Below are 24,194 nucleotides of genomic sequence, written 5' to 3'. Positions count from 1 at the left end.
TGGCCTCCACCCATGTGCAGGAGGTAACCCCTACGTGTGTACACACCGCGTGCAAACACACCACACTCATACACATACACATTTAGGCACACAAAATAAATAAATAACTCATTTATTCCATTGCCACAATTTAATGATTATTCAAAGCGCCTTGCATTAACAATCAACACTATTATCACTAGAATCACCTCTCAACCCTTCTCACATAATTTTCTTTTGTTCTTCATTTTCTGCTGTAAAATAGAGCAACTTCTGAAGCTGCTTATTTTTACATGTGTCGATGTGTACATTGCCATGCTTCCATGTCTTCATGTGCGTGAAGAAGCCTGGGGTTGGATCCACTCAGTGTCTTCCTTGGTCTCTCTCCACCTTGTGCAGGGTGTCTCACCTAACCTTAGAGAGCTCACCAGCTCAGACGACAGGTGGCTGCAAGGCCACCTGGCTTTCTTTTTTTAAAGTGGGATCTGAACTCTGGTCCTCAGATTTGCAAGGCAAGGGCTTTATACCTCCCAGCTGAGCCATCTCTACAGCCCCCACTTAAGTCATCTCTGAAACTATATCGCGAATCCCAAGTGTTCTCATATAGTGAATGATATTTTTTCTACACTTGTGATCTTGTCAAGTGCCTGCCCACTTGCTTGGGCCTATCCACTTCAACTACTAAGTAAGACAAAACAGGACACATCATTGCTGGCTACTCTCCTGTTAGCTACAATCAGTTCAGTGGCCAGACTTGTGGCCCTGCACAATAGAAAACTGCATCCCTAGCCTGGTACAGAATCTCACCACGGTCTGCCATACCTCCGCACTTAATTTCAAACATCTATGCTCCAAATATACTTAAAAGGTTCAAAAGTCTTATACATTGCTCTTTCGACCTCTGTGCCTTTCTGAAGGATTCTGTGCCAGGTGTAACCTCTCTGCTCTTATCTGCCCCCCAAAGTTTACTTTTGCCTTTAGATCCAGCTCATCCCTGCCTTCTCCCTGTCTGCAGGTGGAGTCAGACACAGTAAGAAAATATGAATTGTAATAAGCAGTCTGCAAACTTCAGGAAACTTCTATGCTATACTTTATTGCAGATCAGAAAAGACCACAGTCTCATTCTCCATGCCTCAGATTCACTGAAGAGAACTGGATAAATAAGTAATAATACAATTGGCCAGGAAGGGTACAACATAAGAACAAAGAGTGGCTGATGTTGAAATTTATCAGAAAGTACTTACTTGGTTTTAACCATGTCAACAACGAAATTTAAATAACCTTCATCAGTCTAAAAGGAAGAAGAGAAATCACTAAAACCAGGGGTACCTCATGGGTTTATTAACACAACAGTTTTGCTACATGAAATTTATGCGTGAAAACTCATCATGACCTAGTAATTTCTGGCGTTTCCACTTTCATGAGAAAATACAAAATATACACATTTATTAAAAAGAAACTTACTTGAATACAGAAAATACAGCATGTTTCTCCTTGTGTCAAAGTATGGAGCATTACTAAAATGAAAATCCTGAGCATGATTATGTATCTGGAACTTATTCTGAGCCAAGTACTCTGGGCATCGACATGTGACATACAGTAGCTAATGTCAATGTCAAGGAACGCAGACGCCTCGATTTCACAGATGGAGCGGGGCTATTTGGAGGGTGACCACACAGGTGCAGTCTAGTCCCTGACTATGCTGTGCTCCCGTATTGTCACTTTGTTCAGACACTTGCCAGTTTTCTAAGGACAGGTTCCCAGAATTTGGATTTTAGTATGTGGCATGTGTTGCCAGCTTTTCCTCACTAAAAGTCTGTGGTACTAATACTTACTCAATTCTTTTTAGTTTTATTCAAATTTTCAAAAGGAAAGAATGATCACCATTACAGGTAGGGGGTAAAATAGAAATTGACGTGGTCATTGGAGGGACCTCACACCCTGATCTAGTCATTAGTGGGCAAGATACCTTCTTTGAGCTCTCAATATTCCTACCCCTCAGAGCTCAGAGAGACCCCTTGAAGAGGAGGCAGGAAAAGTGTCATAGCAGAGCGGGTGGAGGACACCAAGAAAACAAGGCCCTCTAAATCAACCCAAGCAAAGCTCATATGCACTCACAGAGATGGAAGCAGCATGCACAGGGTTGACATGCACCAGGCTCTCTGTTTATATATTATGGCTTCCAATTAGTGTTTCTGTGAGATTCCTGATTGTGTGAATGCGTGAGTCTCTGATTCTTGTGCCTTATTTTGGGCCCCTTTCCTTCTGTTGGTTTGTTTTGTCAAAATTTGACGTGATAGTTTTTGTTATATCTTACTATGTTATATTTAAAAAAAGAAAGAATGAATAATCGAATTAATGAAAACCTAGCTACCAGGGTAAAGGTTAACAACTGAACTGTCATTGATACCTGCTGAGAGAAGGAATATCAGTTTTCTCCAGTGGAGTGACACTGGGCATGTCAGCTACTCCAGGGCAGCCTCATGGTCAGGAGTCATGACCAATGTGTAATGGACTCCATAGGTCACAGGTGTGTGTGTGTGTGTGGGGGATGGTGGCAGAGTGGCAGTGCTTTGTTTATTTATTTATTTTTAGTTGGGGGGGAGTTTGTTGTATTCAGTTTTTGATTTTTGAGAAAGAGCTTAAAGTTGAGGTGGGGAGGGAAGAGAAGAGGCTCTGGAAGGACTTTGGGGGAGGGAAAATTGATCAAAATATATTTAAATTTAAAATTTTAAGTAATAAGGAAACAGGTGCTTTAAAAATAAGTAAAATCAGGACAGTGACACACACTTTACAGAGATGTTCTGCAGTCATGTCTAGAAAAATCTCTGCAGGCCCTCAGGCCTAGGAGCCTTCATAGCCATTAACAGTATTCACTGGTACTTAATGACTCACACACCAACCTTTTATTGAGCTAAGCAGATTTTATCAGTAACAGTTTTGGTATTCTATTTGAAATGTATATTTACAATTGAATTAATTGAATTTATAATTAGATTCAATACTTTCTGTATCTTACCAAATTCAAGTGTCCTACGTTAAATGCAATTCAGTCTTAACAACCTTCTGGCTCTCACATAAGGTTCGTATTTACATGGATTGTTCTTAGTGGTACCAAACAAGCACTAAATATTTTACCCAGACTCTCTCAAGGGCATCTCTCTCTGGATTGCTTCTTTTAAGTGGAGAAAAAAAAATCATAATGGAATAGTGGCTGATGTTGAGGGGATTTTGGGAACATTGCTGTCATACATACGTCGGCAACAGAGACAATCACCACGGAGTCCTTCTTTTCTTTAGGCGTCATTCTGGAGAGAACAGAGGTCAGTGTTTGCTTCAGGTAGGTGTGGTTCTTCCTGTTAATGGTGGTGATTCCCAGTGCGAAAGAAACTGCAGACAGGGGCACAAACATGGAGCAAGCTGTGGCTCACTGTCACACTGACCCTCTGAGTGAGGTGGCCCCATGCTTGCCACACTACAGAAATCCAGTGCTACTGTATGTCCTGGTTCTCATTCTCTGCCTGTGCAGTGGGCTGTGAATAAGTGCATCCGACTCCAGAGGGTTCTATGACAGAGAACTTTTTGGTTTGAGAAAATAAAAGGTAACATTTTCCATTCTCTAATACAGGTTTTCCTTATCTAACTCAGTATACATGGTCCCATGAGGGCTGGCTTTTCTGTCTTCTTCCTGAAGACATGCTGGAGTCCCAAGCAGAAAAGATACTCTGAAATATTGTCTTTGTGGAAAACATGAATGAAGTCATTTCAGGCCCCCTGTCACCTAGTCAGGAAGTAAGCCTCTGTGGGCAGTCTTGTTCACCCTCTTGTCTGGCTGCCTAAGTGCCACACCAGCCTTGCCAGCTCTGGCTTCCCCATTGTTTATATTTGTTTAGACTTAGTTTAGCCTATCTTTATTCTTCATGCCTAATATCTTATAGTTTCTGTGTATTTTTTTCATGTTGTCTTTCAACTTCTCCTGTAAACTATGATTTTTATACTCTCTCCCCTCTCTTTCCCTCTCTGTTCTCTCAAACACTAATTCAAAATGCCTTGAAGGAGGGTTCTGATGGAGTTAGAGATATTTACAACATGAGCTCAAAAAAAAAAAAAAAAACCAAAACCTCTTTAACTTCACTCAGCCAAGTTTCATGGGTAGGGTAAGATGGAGTACATAGTCATTAGCCCTGGCTTCTGGGAATAAGCAGAAAAAATGAAAAAACAAACAGTTGGGGAACACGGTAAGAATTTAGTAGATGTTAGACGGGGTCTCGTGGCACTGCCATCTCCACACTACAGGCTTAGGCAATATGTCAGAGGCGTGTGATACCTATTTACTCCCAAGGATTGGCTTGTCCAGGGACTGGCAAACCTTCCTGAGATGGGTCAGGTGGTACAGACTTTTGGCTGTTGTGCCATGCTGTCTCTGTCACAGCTACTGCGCTCTGCCACTGTAGTGCAAGAGACTGCATACATGAACATGGATTTGTTCTGGCAAAGCCCTATGTAGAGTCAGGCAGCCCAGGAACCTGACCCCGGGTCACCCACTCACTGGAACCAAGGAGACTTGGGGGAAGGTCAGGCATTCTGAGGTTTGGCCCAGGGTCTAATTGCACTGCTGGGCTTTGGTCTGTTATACATGATAAGCCTGAACTCTCACTTCAAGGCTGAGCTCAAACCTCCCCTCTTCTACATGGAGTGCTGACACATGGCTGTAACCCCAGGACTCAGGGGATACAAGCAAAGGCATTACTAGTTCAAGGTCAGCCTGGGTTACATAGTAAGACCCTGTCTAAAAAGAAAAGACCTAAAATCACAAATAAATAGCCCCCCTCTCTCTAAAAAAAAATGCTGATATTGATCATGAGAACGTGGAAAAAACGGGAAGGTCACCAGGTAACCAAGCAATGGAAAACTTTTTTGAACACTTAGCAGGTGCTTCAGGTATCCTGGACATATGCCAATTAATTTTCCAATCATATGTAAGGAGATTGAACTTGAATTTAAGTCACTAATTTCTTCAAAATTCACAACTGATGGCTGGACGTCTATATTGTTAGTATCTTAGAGTTTCACTTATAAATTAGACCATGAAAGCTAGAGGGATTTCTTAAAGGAAGGGAAAGGTGGGAGCCAGTGAGAAGGGGGCGCTTTGGGAAGGTGGTGGACAGGGAAAGGTAGTGAGGGGACAAATATAAACAATGAGAGATGATAAACAAACACACATACACAATGACATACACACACATCTCACAATGAAACCTATATTTCATTTTCACATACCATTTTGTATGCGAACTGAAAATGTAAACTATGGATTCCCCCCAAAATCAAAATACTTGAATTTAGCTTCCCAATTCTAACCGTTCTTACCTCCTGCTTTCTCTTTGCTGATGGCTATATTTGGGTAAATTTTCCTTGCTGTCCTTAGATGAGGAAAAAAGAACTTCAAGACTTCAAATCTGTTAGAAAGTATTTCATTCTCACTCAGTGTGCTCACTTTTTTCTCAACTGGAAGAGAAGGGAGGAGGGCCCCTGAATTCATAGCAATGCAATCTTTACTTTTTATATTTTTTTGTAGCTCCTTAACATTTAGGAACTTTATTCACACCATTCCTAAATAACCCCTTCTACGGTTTTGAAAAAGGTAAACAGAGTGGGGACCCATAGTAAAGGTACCATTGTGGTAGAGATGGCACTGGAAGGTGGATGGTCTCTCGGGTACATGGGTGATGAAGCACAAGGATAGCTTGCTGATTGACCAGAGGTATGGAAGAGGAGGAAGGAGAGATGATGTAGGATTTCTGGATGCTTCTGTTGAATGGATTATGGATGAGGGTAGATTCAGAGAAAACATGGGGAAATCACTGTCAAGGTAGAGATGGGGAAAGCGCATCACCTATGGATTTTGCCTGAGCTCTGCATGTCTCACAATGAAACAACCAGTGTTAAGTTGGATGAGTATTAGAAGAAAGTGACCTAGAATGAGAAGCACTAAATCTAAACCTCCAAGTTTATGTAAAACACACGACCCTTCACAAAGGCAAAAGCAGCACGCACATAAGTTTCCTGATGATTTTCCTTTCTGGGGGACTTCATGCTTCATTTGATTCAGGATTTGCACTAGATTTTGGCGATTATTTTCACTTTTGTTTTTTAAACGTAGCATATTTTCCTTAAACTCCAAAATGTGGTTCCTGCAAATAATTAGTTGATTATCTACAAAGGAAACAGAAATATCTAGTTTATGCATGTATCAGGTAAAAGGAAATTTTCTGACAACAAAGGTGCTGCAGTATATAGCATTGCATATGGGGTTGTACATATATGACAATATATATGAGGTTATATATATATGTGACACTTACATGATGTAATATATTGCATTATATATGAGGTTATACATACACAACACTATATATGGGGTTGTACATATATGGCATCATAATGGTGTTGTATATAAGTGACTCTCTATAGGATTGTGTGTGTGTATATATATATATATATATGACACTATATATGATGTACATGTATGGATGTATGGTTGTACATATATGGCACTACATATGCAGTTGTACATATATGGTACTATATATGGGGAGTTATAGTGGACCCCTTATGTATATTATTTGTAATTATAGAGAAAACTCACTGGCAATGGACATTTCTCTGTTATTAGCCATTCTGATGGGTGTAAGGTGAAATCGCAGGGTTGTTTTGATTTGCATTTCCCTGATGACTAAGGACACTGAGCGTTTCTTTAAGTGTTTTTCAGGGGAACAGGGGCTGTCTCTGACATGAACTCAGTGGCTGGCTCTTTGATCACCTCCCCCTCAGGCCACAGAGGAAGACAATGCAACCAGTCCTGATGAGACCTGATAGGCTAGGATCAGATGGAAGGGGAGGAGGACCTCCCCTATCAGTATACTGGGAGAGGGGCATGGAGGAGATGAGGAAGGAAAGGTGGGATTGGGAGGGGATGAGGGAAAGGGCTACAAAGGGGCTACAAAACTGGGATACAAAGTAAATAAATTGTAATAAATAAAATAGAAATTAAAAAAAAGTTTAGCTGAGAAAAAAATGAACAGCTATGGATATTGCTTAGTGGCATGGGGCTTATCTCCTAGCCTCAGCACCACCAGAACAAACAAAAATATAAAAATGAAAAAAAGTGACTAGGAATACATGCCCTGTGGGGTCTGAGGAGAGTCAATACAGGCAGGCATAGAAGCCGAGTTGCTTAGCTGTGGAGGAGAGAATTGTCCCAGGTGCAGGAATCTTGAAAACCTTGTGAGAAGGGTGCCTCATGTTGACTAGGAGTCTTAGTTATATAATACCTAGATCTTGAGTCTCCAAATGACCAACAGGATTTGAGTCCGATGCAAAACACACGAGGGTCTTTTATTACAAACTCGAGCTGGGTGGCTGCCCTTTACAAAGACAAAGGGTCAAGAGACCCTCCCAGCTCTGGGAGAACATGGTTTTTAAAGGGACAAAATGCAAACAGGGAAGTATAAGTCTTGGCATTACAGGATTGGGTAAGAGGGTCTCTAGGGGAGATGACCTTTACAATGCCAAGACTGCAAATGGTCAGGCCTGGCTACCTGGGGACACTTGACCCCCAGTACTATATGTGCTGGTTAGGCTGTAGCAAGGGGGAGGGGGAGCTAGCCCATTCCACGGGCTTTCTTAGGAGCTATGTGACTCCAGTCACACCCTAAGGTTTATCTGGGTGGGGGACTGCTGCTGGACCTCTGCTCTGAAAGGTCTGTGATCTGGTGATTTTGCTCCAGCCCTAGGAATTAACTCTGAGTTTTTGAGTCTCTCAGTTAGAGCTACTATTGCAGTGATGAAACACTGTGACCAAAGCAACTTGGAAGGAAAGAATTTATTTGGCTTATGCTTCCACATCACTGGTCATCAAAGGAAGTCAGGGCAGGAACCTGGAGGCAGGAGCTAATGCAGAGGCCATGGAGGGGTGCTGCTTACTGGCTTGCTCTCCGTGGCTTGTTCAGCCTGCTTTCTTATAGAACCCAGGACCACCATCCCAGCAGTGGCTGTACCCACAATGGTCTGGGCCCTCCCTCACCAATCACTAATTAAGAAAATGCTCTACAGCTAGATCTTATAGAGGCATTTTCTTAATTGAGGTTTTCTCCTCTCAAATGACTTTAGCTTGTGTCAAGTTGACATGAAACTAGCCAGCACACTAGGAATCAGCCAGATGTTGTGGATGGACTCTCTGTGAAGAGATGTAGGTGAGCAAACTACCACAGATTCAGAAGATAACAAGAGAAAATACAACAGGAAGTATGGATAGTCTTCTCCACGAACTTTGCTGGAAGAGAGCTTTATACACTACAATGTGGGGGTGGTTCAAGACAGCATTTTTTGTCCAAGTGGATCAAAGACCTCAACATAAAACCAGACACACTAAACCGCTTAGAAGAAAAAGTGGGGAAGAGCCTTGAACTCATTGGCACAGGAGACAACTTCCTGAACAGAACACCAACAGCACAGGCTCTAAGAGCAACAATCAATAAATGGGACCTCATGAAACTGAAAAGCTTCTAAAGCAAAGGACAGTTTTCACCAGTGACAGCCTACAGACTGGGAAAGGATCTTCACCAACTCTATATCTGACAGAGGGCTAATATCCAGTATATATAAAGAACTAAAGAGGTTAAACAGCAAAAACTCAAGTAATCCAATTAAAAAAAAAATGGGTTACAGAGCTAAAGAGAGAATTCTCTGCAGAGGAATATCGAATGGCAGAGAAACACTTAAAGAAATGCTCAACCTCATTAGCCATCAGGGAAATGCAAATCAAAACGACCCTAAGATTTCACCTTACACCCATCAGAATGACTAAGATCAAAAACTCAAGAGACAACACATACTAGAGAGGTTGTGGAGAAACGGGAACCCTCCTTCACTGCTGATGGGAATGTAAACTTGTACAACCACTCTGGAAAGCAATCTGGCGCTTTCTCAGACAACTAGGAATAGCGCTTCCTCAAGATCCAGCTACACCACACCTAGGCATATACCCAAAAGTACACAATAAGGACACTTGCTCAACCATGTTTGTAGCAGCCTTATTTGTAATAGCCAGAAGCTGGAAACAGCCCAGATGCCCCTCAGTGGAGGAATGGATGCACAAATTGTGGTATATCTACACAATGGAATATTACTCAGCAATAAAAAACAAGGAAATCATGAAATTTGCAGGTAAATGGTGGGATATGGAAAAGATCATCCTGAGTGAGCTGTCCCAGAAGCAGAAAGACGTACACGGTATATACTCACTCATATAGACATATAGTATATGATAAACCTACTAAAATCTGTATACCTAAAGAAACTAATCAAGAGGGAGGACTCTTGCTAAAATGCTCAATTTCTATCCAGAAAGGCAAAGAGGCTAGACATCAGAAGAAGGAGAAAAGAGGGAACAAGTCAGGAGCCTGACATAAAGGACCTCTGAAAAGCTCTGCCCTGCAGACTATCAATGCAGATGCTGAGACTTATGGACAACCTTTGGGCAGAGTGCAGGGAATCTTATGAAAGAAGTGGGCAACAGTAAGATCTGGAGAGGACAGGAACTCCACAAGTAGAGCAACAGAACCAAAAAATCTGAGCACAGGGGTCTTTCCTGAGACTCATACTCCAACTAAGGACTATGCATGGAGATAACCTAAGACCCCTGCACAGATGTAGCCCATGGCAGTTCAGTATCCAAGTGGGTTCCATTGTAATAGGAACAGGGACTGTCTCTGACATGAAGTGATTGGCCTGCTCTTTAATTACCTTCCCCTGAGGGGGAAACAGCATTGCCAGGCCACAGAAGAAGACAATGCAGCCACTCCTGATGAGACCTAATTGACTAGGATCAGAAGGAAGGAAAAGAAGTCCTCCCCTATCAGTGGACTTGAGGAGGGGCATACATGCAGATGGTGGAGGAAAGGAGGGATTAGGAGGGGAGGAGAGAGGGGTTTATGGGGGGGATACAAAGTGAATAAAGTATAATTAATAAAGAAAAAAATGAAAAAAAACCCTCAATTTACTGTACCACAATTTCAGTATCCATTCCTCAATTGAGGGACACCTCAGTTGTTTCCAGATTCTGGTTATTACAAATAAATCTGATACAAAAAAAAAAAAAGACAGCATTTTTTCACTTTTTTTTAAGAGCTAAAAAACAAAACAAAACAAAACAAAACAAAACAAAAAACAGACCTTGTGTGCTGATGGATAAGATCCAGGAAAGAAGGGTCAAGTGAAAGCATGTGAACAATCGGCAAGGGGGGGGTGTGGAACCTGGTGTCCAAGTGGAGAGTCTGCCTCTGACAGTGGCAGCCATTACAAAGACAGAGCAAAGGTGAGGCAGGCACTTAGGGGCAGATGAGCTTTTCATCAGTGACTGGGCAATCGGAAGCTCACTGTATTTTTCCATGAAATAGGAAGCCTGCTCTGGGCTGAGCATGAAAGTCCTGGAGGCGGAAAAGAATGAAAAGGAAAATAATTTTCTGAAAAGGTCGAAAGGTGAGAAGCGTGACAGGATCGTAGAGAAACACTAACAACTGTGCTGGTGAGCTTTCACTGTCAACAGAGCCTGATGTCCTCAGAGAGGATCAGCCTAGATCCTACTGGCCTATAGGGCATGTCTTCAGGATCATTTGAGTAACAATTGGTGCAGGAGGCGCTGGCATCACTGTGGGTGGGCTCATTCCCTGGGAAGGTGGTCCTGGGAAGGTGGTCCTGCTAGCAAGCAGCAGCCTCCACGATTCCTGCTGTATTTCCCTAGCTGTGGGTTCTTTTGATTAGAAGAAATGCTGTGTCAGCCTGCCTCTAAGGAAAAGGGAAGAGATGGGTGTCATAAGGGCAGAGATTCAATATGAACAGCCCTGCACTTAAAGACAGGGACAATGACTTTCCCTTCCTCTCCATGACAAGATGAGTACCTACCTCACACTGGGTCATTGGGTGAAGACAGTGCCCTGGAGTAAGAAACTATCAGCTTTAAAGGGATGCAGAGGCTCCAATAAAGTTAGAGAAGAGTCTCTCACTAGAGCCCATTATCTCATGTAAGCCATCATTCTACAAACTTCTCCACACTAACACATCCAAATTTGCCTTCTAAATAGTTACAGGAGCCAGGATATGTTTAGGATAACTGAGGGACCCAATTAGTTTCTACCCATAACCTTTTTATTGACATCTTTAGATGTCTTATTAGGGAATGATACACAGCTGAAAAATTCTTATAGGCACACAAAGGGCAAAACATTAACTGTAATTCTACTTAGAAAAGAAAGCATTCTCCACAGGGCAAGGCATGGTGTGCATGCCTTTAACCTCAGAAGGCAGAGGCAGGGGGACCTTTGTGAGGTGAGTCTGAGCCAGCCTGGTTGGTCTACATATTGAGATCTGGGCCAGCCAGAGCTACATGCTGAGGCCCTGTCACAAACACCCACCACTGAGTGCTTAATGCCTTACATTGCATGATCCAGGTATATGATTACAATATATCACCTACTTCTGTTTCTCATTTTTTTCCACACGAATTTCAGGTAAATAGAAAAAAATAATTTGTTTTGTATCGGAAAAGGTGGATTTTTGTGATAAAGGAAACAATTCCCCTCTTTCTTTCTTTCTTTCTTTCTTTCTTTCTTTCTTTCTTTCTTTCTTTCTTTCTTTCTTTCTCCAGCATGATGGCTCAGCAAGTAGGGAGAGTTGTCTAGAATGTAAGCTTAAGTCCAAGGTCCAAGATGCTTAGAGTTTGGGTTTACTTAATTCCTGGTGTCTCAAACAGTGACTTCCCTCAGCTCTTATACAGATGGATGAATGAAGCAAGTGGAGCTTAGAGCTTCTTAGGTTCAATTGTGTCTAAATAAAAAGAGTGTCTAAATAAAAAGAATTGAACTGCTCAGATAAATCTCCAATGTCCATTTCTAGGATACAGTCTGTTGTGTAGCCACTGTGCACACTGTGATCAGGGTTTCAGGATAACTGTCTCTGCAAAATGAGTCATGTGCTGGAGTTGCTACATCACAGGTGATGCAATCCAGCTGAGACAGTCCCCAGTGGACCAATTTGGTACACATGAAAAAAGAATTTTCTCATGAGGGAGCACTATTAACAGAAACAAGCACACAGAAGTATTCATAGATGTGACCAAGAATCAGTCCTGCTTCTTCAATGACCTCTGTGATAAGTCAAGGTAACCCTGCTATATTTAAAAGTCTCATATTTCTTGTGCATTCACTTAGGGAGTGAGTAGGGACAATGTGATATAAAATCAATGTAGAAAGTTTGAGGTAAACAGTAATTATAAGCTTTGCTCTACTGAGCATTACCATGGAGCTATAAAAACAAAATCCAGTTTATGCATAGAATGAACCAAAATGCTTTAAAGAAAACCAAACACAGGCTCTGTCCATATAGAGAATCCCAGAACTCTGTAGACCAGAGGGTCCTTGAACCTCTAACTCACAGAGATCTGCCTGCCTTTGCAGGCATCCACCCCTGTACCTGGCTAGTGACTTCTATATATTAAGAACAAACAAATAAACAAAAAGTCCAAGGGCTGGCAGGATGGCAGGAAGGGCACTTGCCACCAGGCCTGACAATCTGAGTTCCATCCCTGGAACATACATGGCATAAGAGCAGAAATGACTCACAGATTTTGTCCTCTGACTTCCAAACCTACACCATGCTTCCCCAATAAATAGATGAGTATATGCAAAAAAAAAAACCCCAAAACAAAAAACCAACCAAACAAAAAAAACAAAAACAAAAAAGCATTAAATAAAAGGCCCCAGGGGCTGGGACTACAGTTCAGTGGTAGATTCCTTACCTAGAAAAACACTGACTTTTTTTTTTTTAACATAAAAATCTCCTGATAAGATACTAAGTACCAATTATCCGCACTTTTGTAACGGGGGCTCTGAATTGCATTGCTTTCACATTAAAAAAAAGAGAACTAAGTGAGGGAGCATACAGTCAGCACCCAGGACACTTGAGGCGGGAGGACTGCGAGACGGGCTCGTCTGGGCTATCCGGCAAGCTCTCTCAAAAAGAAAAAGACAGAGAGGGAATCACATCTGTATGCTTAAATTTTATCATAACCACATTTTAAAAAATAAAAGAAAAAAGTGAAAGTAATATTGCATTTTAATTGATCCACTATATCCAGATAATATTTCACTTTTGAGGATCATCAGTGAGATATCTATTCTCTTTCAGTGCGGTCTAAGCTGTGTGTGTGTTTGACACTTTTACCACATGGCATTACTATTCAGATGCTGAGGATGGATGACCACAGAGACACTGCCACACCCAAACAGGAAAGCTTTGCTTGGCAGAGAGATGGTCTGTACTACTATAGGTGTTAAACGTAAACTTAAGGCTAAAGGACAAGCGTGTGTGTGTGTGTGTGTGTGTGTGTGTGTGTGTGTGTGTCAGTCTCCCTGGCAGCAGGTCACATTTAATGGCCATGGGGCTGCAGTGTCAGATAGCATGAGCCTCCACCGTCAGTTTGGAGCTCATGGGGGAAGGCATGTCTTGAGCCTTCTGCCCCATCCTCACTGGGTTAGAAAGGGTATTTTAGTCATGCTCCCAGCTGATGCTCACCTAACCTGGGCAGCCCTGTCACAGTAGTGGAGAGGGACATAAGATTATCTTCATTACCGCAGAGGCTCTAGTGCCTCCAGTGCTCTCGCAGCTCCCGTTCACCATCAGCTTCAGAAACTAGAACTCAGACTCAGAGACTAGAAGAGGCTCCTGGAGGCTCACTGACTAAGTCTACATGGCCTGCCTTAGTTTACGAGGTCCAGCACAGTGCAGGCACAACCTGACACCACCTGACGTCATTCACCCATGGAATAATGAAAGACACTGGATACATATTGAACCTTGTGCCCCTGCCTGGGACAAGGGACAGGAAAACAATGTCAGTCAGTTTATTTACTAACCTGTGTAAGCTGGCAATCTTAACAAACTGAACCAACTGAATGGAGAGGGAAGGATGATAAATTCAGGGGAAGAGCCTGGGAATCCAGGTAGAAAGGATTTTAGGGCTAAGGGGATGTTTGAAAACTTGAAGAATGTGTAAATTTTTCTCATACCGAAACAGCAAGGGAGGCCATTCAGATTAAGAAAACACCACTGCAAATGTCCGGTATGAAACAGGCTGATGTACTTAGAGGGAAGTAATTCACTGAGGGGATAAGAGGACCAAAGGGCTCACTATTGAAGAATTGGTAGTCTGTTTTCAATCTATCCATATACTTGTACCCAAATGCTGTTTCAAAAAAGAATGTTTGAGGTACTAGGAGGTAAAGTTAAAAGGAAAGCATGTTTCAGATTGCTCCTTGCACTCTACCTGGAAATAGCCAAATTACACTACAGCCAGATCTCTTAAATTCCCCATGAGTGGCCCCCACTCTATCCAGACATGATAAAGAGTGCATGAGAGAGACAGCTCAGGGATTAAGGCTTCGGTGTGCCCCAAGTGTTCCCAGACCACCTGTCTCTTCTCCCAGCACCTTTGAAACAGTTGACTCACTTAGTTTCAGGTATTATTAAATAAAAAAGCTGTGTATTCATGGTATATACTCACTTATATAGACCTATAAGATATGATAAACATAACGAAATCTGTACACCTAAAGAAGATAAGCAAGAAAGAAGACCTGGGGTAAGATGATCAGTCCTCACTTAGAAAGACAAATGGGATGGGCATTGGATGTAGGAGAAAACAAATAACAGGATAGGAGCCTACCATAGAGGGCCTCTGAAAGACTCTACCTAGCAGTGTATCAAAGCAGATACTAAGACTCATAACCAAACCTTTGGCAGAGTGCAGGGAATCATATGAAAGAAGGGGAGTTAGTATGACCTGGAGAGGACAGGAGCTCCACAAGGACCAAATATATCTGGGCACAGGGGTCTTTTCTGAGACTGATACTCCACCAAGAACCATGTATGGATATAACCTAGAACCTCTGCTCAGATGTAGCCCATGGTAGCTCAGTAACCAATTGGTTTTCCATAGTAAGCGGAACAGGGACTATTTCTGACAGGAATTCAAAGGCAGGCTCTTTGACCTCCCCACCCCCCAAGGGAGGAGCAGCCCTGCTAGGCCACAGAGGAGGACTTTGCAGCCAGTCCTGAAGATACCTGATAAAACAGGGTCAGATGAAAGGGGAGGAGGTCCTCCCCAAACAGTGAACTTGGAAAGGGTCAGGGAGGAGATGAAGGAGGAAGGGTGGGGTTGGGAGGGAATGAGGGAGCGGGATACAGCTGGGATACAGAGTTAATAAGATGTAACTAATAATAATAATAAAAATACTGTGTATTCTTTTGTGCTTGCCTCTTTTGCTTGTTCTACTTCTCATTTACTGTGTGTGTGTGCATATGTTGCCTGTAGATGCCCCTGTGCACATTTGAGCTTGCCACAGCTTGTGTGCAGGTAAAGGACACTTGTGGCAGTTGGTTCTCTCCCTCTACTATATGGTTCCTGGTGATGTAGTTGGGGCCAGCAAGCCCAGCCACTTGCTGAGCTAGGCCCAAGTTACGCTTTTGAGATTCATCCCTATTAATGGGTCAGGCTGTAGTTCATACATGTTCACTGTGGGAAACCGTTTCTCTGATCAGAGTGCACCTCAACATACTTTCACACTGCTGAAGGATGCTTATAGGGGTAGTCATGTAGCATTCTACCCTTACAGGGTTACTCATGCATTCATTCACCTCTGTCTTCTAATAAATGTGTTCCAGGGCTCCTTCAGGATATATTGAACGCCGGTATCTTACTTAAACTACGGAACAACCTGTATATGACTGTGTAACATGCCTCTTGCTAACACAAGCACACGTGCGTGTACACACACACACACACACACACACACACACACACACACACACACACGAGGAAAGGGGATGCAGGCTCATAAAAGAGAAGTTAGCATAAACCACTGGTACTAACACATGCCAGTTGGCCCTGGTGGAACCAGAGTGGAGCTGCTAAGAGGAGCAAGACATGTGTGCTTCAGAAGTGAAGTAACTGAATGGAGATCTCTCCATGAGGAGCTGGTGTAAAGAAAACTTCCAAGTCCTTACCAAATGTCCAATTTCCTAAGAAAAAAATCAAAGTGGTGGGGATGGAGAGTGGTCTGTGTTTAGGAGCCCTTGCTGCCCTTCCAGAGACTGGATTTCTATTCCCAACACCCATATCAGATGGCTCACAACCACCTGTATCTCCAGGGATCTGACACCTTTTTCTGGCCTTCTCAGGACCCCACACATGTGACATTCATGTACTCAGACCACATAAATAATAAATCTTCAAGAAATCAAAATGCATCCAAGTATGGCAATGCACTCCTGCAATCTCAGCGTTCAGGGAGGCAGAGGCAGGTGGATATCTGTGAGTTTGAGGCCAGCCTGATCCACAAAGTGAGTCTACACAGAGCCAAGGCTACACAGAGGGACAAAAAGAGAGAGAGAAAGAGAGAGAAAGAGAGAGAGAGAGAGAGAGAGAGAGAGAAGAAAATGCTGTGCAATGGAAGCACTTCCTTAGTTACTATATTTATTAAACACTTCTGTTACAGTTTCCTTCCTAATATTAACACAGCCACATCAGCTTTTCCTTGCCTCAGGTCTATGGGTGTATATTCTTTTGCAGTTTTTTTCTAGCATTTTCTAACTTAGTGCAACTTCTCTCCATTTCCCCTCATACCTTCCCACACTGTTGCCCTGGTCATGGGATCTCTTCTTTCCTGAGGGGTTCTATGGATGGCAATAGCAACTTATGTGTTTGCCATATTCCCAAGAGCCCAGACCTTGCTGGGATCTAATGTACTCCTCTGTTTGTTGGGTGTGTAGGGGGATTTCCCTCCTTCAAAAGGAGCCCAGAAAAGATAAAATACTGTGCTCCAAGAGTGAGCCTTTTCTCCTCCAATTCAGGCTTAGGCACGTTTCTTTGAAACTTGCAAGCCACTGGGCCTACAAGACATCCTGCTACCAGTTGAAGAGGAGCAGGGATGGGGAGAACCAGCTAAACCAAGAAGGGACATCTGAGAAGCTGCTTGCCAGGCAGACATCTTGAGGTGGTATAGATCTCCAGTTAGCTGTGGCCCAGGACGGAATTGTAGGGCCACCACAAGAATGCAGTGCTTGAGCAAACCAAGTAATCCAATTAAAAAATGGGGAACAGAGCTAAACAGAGAATTCTCGACAGAGGAATATCGAATGGCAGAGAAACACTTAAAGAAATGTTCATCCTCATTAGCCATCAGGGAAATGCAAATCAAAACGACCCTGAGATATCACCTTACACCCATCAGAATGGCCAAAATGAAAAACTCAAGGGACAACACATGCTGGAGAGGTTGTGGAGAAAGGGGAACCCTCCTCCGCTGCTGGTGGGAATGTAAACTGGTACAACCATTCTGGAAATCTATCTGGCGCTTTCTAAGACAATTAGGAATAGTGCTTCCTCAAGACCCAGCTATACCACTGCTAGGTATATACCCAAAGTTTGCTCAAGTACACAAAAGGGATATTTGCTCAACCATGTTTATAGCAGCTTTATTTGTAATAGCCAGAACCTGGAAACAACCCAGATGTCCATCAACTGAGGAATGGATACAGAAATTGTGGTATTTTTACACAATGGAATACTACTCAGCAATCAAAAAGGAGGAAATCATGAAATTTTCAGGCAAATGGTGGGACCTAGAAAAGATCATCCTGAGTGAAATATCCCAGAAGGAGAAAGACAAACACGGTATATACTCACTTATATAGACCTATAAGATATAATAAACATAATGAAATCTGTACACCTAAAAAAGATAATCAAGAGAGTGGAAATGGGGTAAGATGATCAATCCTCGTTTAGAATGACAGATGGGATGTGCATTGAACATATAACAGGAGTCTACTGAGCGCATTGGAAAGACTCTAACTAGCAGTGTTTTCAAAGCAAAGACTCATGACCAAACCTTTGGCAGAGTACAGGGAATCATAAGAAAGAAGGGGAGTTAGTCTGATGAGGAAAGGATAGGAGCTCCACAAGGACCAAAGATATCTGGGCACAGGGTCTTTTCTGAGACTGACATGCAACCAAGGACCATGTATGAATGTAACCTAGAACCTCTGCTCAGATGTAGCCTGTGGTAGCTCAGTAACCAATTGGTTTCCCATAGTGAGGGGAACAAGGACTATTTCTAACAGGAACTCAAGGACTGGCTCTTTGGCCTCCCCACCCCCCAAGGGAGGAGCAGTCCTGTTAGGCCACAGAGGAGAGCTTTGCAGCCAGTCCTGAAGATACCTGATAAAACAGGGTCAGATGAATGGGGAGGAGGTCCCCCCTATCAGTGGACTTGGCAAGGGGCACGGTGGAGAGGAGGGAGGGAGGGAGGGACTGGGAGGGAATGAGGGATCGGGACACGGCTGGGGTACAGAGTTAATAAAATGTAACTGATAAGAAAAAAATAAAATACAAAAAAAAAAAAAAAAGAATGCAGTGCTTGGTAAAGATTCCTGTCTCAAGGGGCTATGGTGGAGAACAGCTCCAAGAGGAGACTGATAGGTCACATCAGGGAATGAATGGCCAGCTGGGAGAACAGGTAGCTGCAGACAACCCCACCAAAGAGCTGACATTGGATGTCTGCCATAGAAGCATCATGCAGAGAAACCAAAACCACCAGGAGACCCAACTCCCACCCCAAGCACTCCCCAACTTCACACTCCCCCCAACCCCAGCAGCACCGGAAAGCTGCAGATGGTTTTTGCCAAAGGTGGCATAGTAGTGTCTTCTTATTGGAGGTCTTCTGCAAGGTGACCTCATCTCCCATCCACAATCAAGTGGCTTCAGTTTCTCCCCTCCTTGGACTAGTATGTATTCTACCCTGAGGCACCCTTACAAGGTCAACATGTCCTTTCCTGTTTGGGTCAATACCTAAGCTCAGACTGCAGTCCTACACTTTAGCTATATTTGTATTTTTCCCCAAATAAGCATTGTGGAAACTCCATGGAAAGGGGGGATTTCTGTCGCCATCATCATTGGTCTATTGCTTACAACAGAAAGCTACTGATTCATTCTCTCATTTATCCAATCATTTTGTTTTTCAAATATATATGTATTTGGCATGCTTGTTCTGTGCCATACGCTGTTTTTCCTGCACACTAGGGTCAAACCAGAGGACAAAACAGACAAGAATAGAGAAGCATCTTTGTTTTTTCTGAGTTCAAATATTTTCAAATAATTATTAATGCCACAAATGTACAGAAAACAAAAGGACTATCTACCCATAAAATTGGTTGTTACTATTTATTTATTTATTCATTTATTTAATTTGAGACAGAGACTTACTCTGTAGCTCGGACTACCCTCGAACTCATAGAGACCTGCCTGCTTCTGCCTCCTCCCTGAGTGCTGAAATCAATTGGTAAAGGGAAGAAAGAGGGTACTAGATCTTGCTGGCTCTCTGTAAGTGCTCTCAAATCCTCGCTGAACATTAAAAGCTGTTGAGAAAAGAGGAAAGTGCTGGCTCTCTTGCGAGCAGTGTCTGGAGGAGTTGTAGAGGAAGGATAAGCAGGAAAGGGGAGGGGCAGCTTTGGAGGGACCCGCTAGCAGCCAGCAGAGCGCAAGGCCAGCGGGCTGGATTAAAAGGGGCATCCCACATCCCCTGGTGGCTCAGAGGGCCAGAGGGCCGTTACAGCTTAACGGCCAACTGACCTGCATGTGAGCGCTCCATGCCTGAGAACGAGGGACCGCCAGGGTCTCCCTAGTCTCTCTTCCTTCAGTCTTTTCTTTTAAATTAATTTATTGTTTTTATTAATTACAGTTTATTCACGTTGTATTCTAGCTGTAGCCACCTCTCTCGTCCCCTCCTAATCCCACCCTCCCTCCCTCTTCTGCTCCATGCCCCTCCCCAAGTCCACTGATAGGGGAGGTCCTCCTCTCCTTCCTTCTGATCCTAGTCTATCAGGTCTCATCAGGAGTGGTTGCATTCTCTTCCTCTGTGGCCTGGTAAGGCCGCTCCCCCATTAGGGGAGGTGATCACACGGCCAGCCACTGAGTTCATGTTAGAGACAGACCCTGTTCCCCTACTAGGAAACCCACTTGGATACTGAGCTGCCATTGGTTACCTCTGTGCAGGGGTTCGAGGTTGTCTCCATGCATGGTGCTTGGTTGGAGTATCAGTCTCAGAAAAGACCCCTATGCCCAGATTGGAGGCTTCCCTCTAGCCCCCACGTTCCTCATTCCCCCCTACTCCTCCACCCTCAACTTACTGATCTGGTTCATCCTGGAGATGCAGAAGCAGGAGAAACAAAAGAGCAGGACCGCAATGAAGGCGAACAAAAAGTTCAGGTTCTTGGTCTTCATCGTGTGGGTGTCATGCAGGGGGGAGGTGACAGGTGTCACGCAGGCACCAGGAACGCTCCCTGAGGGCCGGCCAAGCACCGCGCCTGCGTCCTGGAACCCGCGTGCCTGCCTGCACCCCCTCCCACAGGGCCCTCCTAGGGTCCTCCTCCACCCCCCAGCAGCGCACTTTATAACCCTTTATCTAGGATTGCGGGTGCCTCAGGCCAGCCCTGGGCTGCCCGGCCCTGACCGGACACTACTGTCTTAGCTTATTTTCCTGAGAGAATTCGTCAGCTTTTGTCTCAAAGGTGAGAAAGCTCAGCGACAGGGCCCCTTCATGTGTGGTTTCCTATTTGGCCTCATCTCTGAGCTCTGCTCTCTCTTGGAGAATCGTGGGCAGTATTGGGGTGATAGCAATATTTTCTGCAAGCACAGCCCAGTGTCTGGCCCATTTGAGAGCTTTATAAAATTTGGACACCCATCTGCTTGAGACTGTCATACTGGATGCTAATGGCCAGGAGCTGGGAGTAGTGAGATCGGAGAAGAGAGGGGCAAAGATACGCACTCCGACTTTCTGTTCCTTCATTCCCTCTGTTTCCCAGGTGTTTGCTAAGCGCTGAGCAAACCCTGCTAGGACAAACACACAAACACTTGCCAGGCTATGAACCGATAGAGAAAATCTACAGAGAGCTGAGAGAAGGAAGGTGTCACCGAAGGGCATTGCGACAGCCTCTCCTTGTGCTGACTGGAACACCAACTAATTCATTTTCACAGCATTTCTGCTCGGATGTCTTACCCCAGAATGTCCAAATCTCTCCCTCAAGCTCTATATCGCCAGAGGACCTCAGTTTTATCAAGGGCATCAGGCCAATCTGACTCACTGCTATTATACCCATCATTTATAAAATGTTTACAATCCTTAAAAACACTGTGTTACTACTGTGTTTCCCTGACACCCATATTGCTTTGGTGACATCCAAACTCATCCCACGATAGAGTCTCTGCCATTCACTCTTCATCCAATAACAGGTGGTTTTTCTAGTGCACTACTATCTGCACTACTCCTGCTTGAGTAGTTCCTGTCTTCCTGGTGATAAAGTCCTGCCAACCAGAAAACGAGCATTGCTGCAAATTACAACACAGAGCAAGACCAAACTGCCAGCACCCAGCGTTGCTCAGGCTCCTGAGTCATGGCTTTGGGCAGGTTACCCAATGCTCAGAAGGTCGTGAGGGGCTAAGGTCAAGTACAGTACATTTATGTTCCAACCACATTCTTGCAGTCCAGGAAGGAGTGGGTTACAGTCCATCCTGGGCGGGCCACAGGATAGAAAGTCAATATTCAATTTACAGGTTTCCTACACACACACACACACACATACACACACACACACGCACACACACACCCCTGTCTCGGTCAGCAATTTTCTGGGCCACCCAAATGAACTCTCGATCTGTTTGTATGGTGGGAAAGACTACAGCACCACCGGCTGCTTTACTTACTCCTACCCCTAGCATCCCGAACCCCTGGGAAAATGTTTTCCATTCACAAGCCCTGACATGTGGACAAAGCACTCGTTCACCTGACTGAGCCAGCAGCTCTCAAATCCCAACACTGTATTTTCAGCAATGTGTTCTGTCATCAGTTTGACAGTTTATCCCCTAAGTACACATCTTTCTGGGATTCTCTTTATTTTGGGAGAAGGTAAATCGTTTCCCTCAGGCCACTGAGAATACATTCCAGAGAGGTATATAATAGAGAACCAGGCTGTTACATAACATCATTCCAAGACCTCCATTGTGCTCCTAGCTCCGGCTTTAGTCCAAGACAAAACAAGGGCCAACCTTACTTGAATCCTCTGGGAACTACAAAGTAATTTCATATGTTCATGGGAATTTATGCCGATACATCTGCGCACAGGAAATTTTCACAGGGTAAGCAATTCAACAGGCTCTTACTATAGTAAATTAGTGGTTTGGGTAAGGTTCAAACATTATCTACTAAAGTAGACACCTGGGCAGTTACGGTAAGAGGTTGCCAGGTGAACCGTTTGGAGTTTTGTTTACCTTTCAAAGGACTGTGTGATCTCCAGTATCAGGCCCCTGGAAACCCCAACCGGCACCTCAAGCAGCATGGTCCTCAGAACATTCATCCAGATTTACATACATATTCTTGCCAACACTGAATATTGGTTACTGCCCTCGATTCTATAAACATTTGAACACTGGCCAAGACAAAGGAGTAAATTCTCCTTCTCCTCTCAACACGCACAGCCCATTATAGGAAACTGCAAATAGTGGCAGGTTTCTATGCTCGTATTCCTACGACACAAGAATTCTTAAAGATAAACCAAGAAACTTGCTCTGTTTTGGTGTAAGGAGAGTCTTGAGGTTGAGATCTAGGCTCCATGACCACTGAGCAGCAGAAGCAGACTGAGAATTTGTCCTCAAAAAGAGTGTATCTTTTCAGGTTATCTGTCACACCTCCCCAAAGAAGCCTCTCAAGACATGAATCATGAGGATTTTGTGGTACAGCTTTCAATTTATAGCAGCCTTTTCCTGATGCTTCCAGTGACATTTCAGGGAATCCCTATCTTCATATAATTTCCTACTCTTTTAAGATACAGGAATGAATGTTCTCTGGAGAGAGTTCAATAGCATGCAGGCCAATGTTTTACTGTCTAAGCACAAATATGCCAAGGCCTACCACAAGGTGGCAGTGTTATATTTCAGCCATCAGCTCAGCCCCGGGACACTGTGATGACCTCCTTGTGTTGACCTCAGCACAGCAGCCAGAGATTCAAACAGATGTGGTGTGTTTTCTTCCTTTCCACTGGCAATTCCCTGGAGGGACTGTAATATATAGAATAGAATATAGAATACAGAATATAATATAGAATATAGAATATAATATAGATTAGGTCCAAAGTTATTTTTTGGTCCATGGTATTTAGCCAAAGTTATATTCAGGAATGGACTCTGACTCTTAGTTAGATGATCAACCAGTTGGCTAGCCTTACTTGTCACTACAACTATCAAATCATTCCAGTGGGCAAGTAACCACAATGCCATCATTGATAAATGCGCTTGATTTTTATGCTTAGATACAATTCTCACTAGCTTTGAGAGAAATCAAAGAGAGCAGAAATCCTTGGGGAAAGGCCATACACATTTGTGTAAGCCAAGTGTGCTAGACTCTTCTCTGAGCAATATCAAGGAGCCACTGTTACTCTGATTTGTCACACAACTGCAGCCCAATTCAGCTTCTGGATTTCCCATTCAGACTACCCAATTCCTGGCACAACAGTCACTTTCTTAATTCATGGCAATTATGTTACATCATGAATAGTCAAGAGTTATCTGCAAGAGCCACTTGTAGAGGGAATCTCTTGTGTACTGTATGGAAGCATTACTTGTCAATAAAAAGCTCATGGTCTATTAGTTGAGGCAGGAAATAGGAGTGGGAGTTCTAGCAGAGAGAGAGGAACTCTGGGATAGAGTGACAGGCAGGAGATTTGCCCAAACTCTGAGGAAGGCAGACAAGAACCTGAGGCTAGGTAACCAGCCATTGGTCCACATAGAATAGAATAAATGGTTAATGTAAGTTATGAGCTAGTCAGGGAACGAGCCAAAGCTTATGGCATGTATTCATAAATAATAAAGTCTCAGAGTCATTATTTTGGGAACTAGGGTATGGGTGGAAAAACTCACTGTTATAGCCACTCATTCTCTCCTGGGCTACCTAGGCTTAACAGAAAATACAAGTGGAGATTAGGATCTCTGCTTTCATTGTTTCACAAGGAGAGATGGGACTTGCTGTGCTCTTCAGAAAGCTGGTACT

At 43.6% G+C, this 24,194-nt stretch overlaps 1 protein-coding gene across 1 annotated transcript in view; it reads right to left on the bottom strand.

The window, feature by feature from the left end:
- The window catches only part of Mgat4d (MGAT4 family member D), a 33,183-nt gene extending 12,806 nt beyond the window's left edge, over positions 1-20,377 (bottom strand). Inside the window, exons 1-5 of the mRNA XM_055621297.1 lie at positions 20,284-20,377; positions 6,037-6,195; positions 5,350-5,487; positions 3,236-3,369; positions 1,224-1,270 (exon numbers count right to left, since the gene is read on the bottom strand). Coding sequence (XP_055477272.1) covers positions 1,224-1,270; positions 3,236-3,369; positions 5,350-5,487; positions 6,037-6,195; positions 20,284-20,377 — 572 coding nt within the window. The remainder of the gene's footprint in view (positions 1-1,223; positions 1,271-3,235; positions 3,370-5,349; positions 5,488-6,036; positions 6,196-20,283) is intronic.
- Between the last annotated feature and the right edge of the window lie 3,817 nt (positions 20,378-24,194).

Source organism: Psammomys obesus, unplaced genomic scaffold, assembly GCF_907164565.1.
Source record: "Psammomys obesus unplaced genomic scaffold, mPsaObe1.curated_primary_1811, whole genome shotgun sequence".
NCBI lineage: Eukaryota > Metazoa > Chordata > Mammalia > Rodentia > Muridae > Psammomys > Psammomys obesus.
Note: the sequence above shows the minus strand (reverse complement) of the source record. Positions and strands in the feature narration are given on the sequence as shown.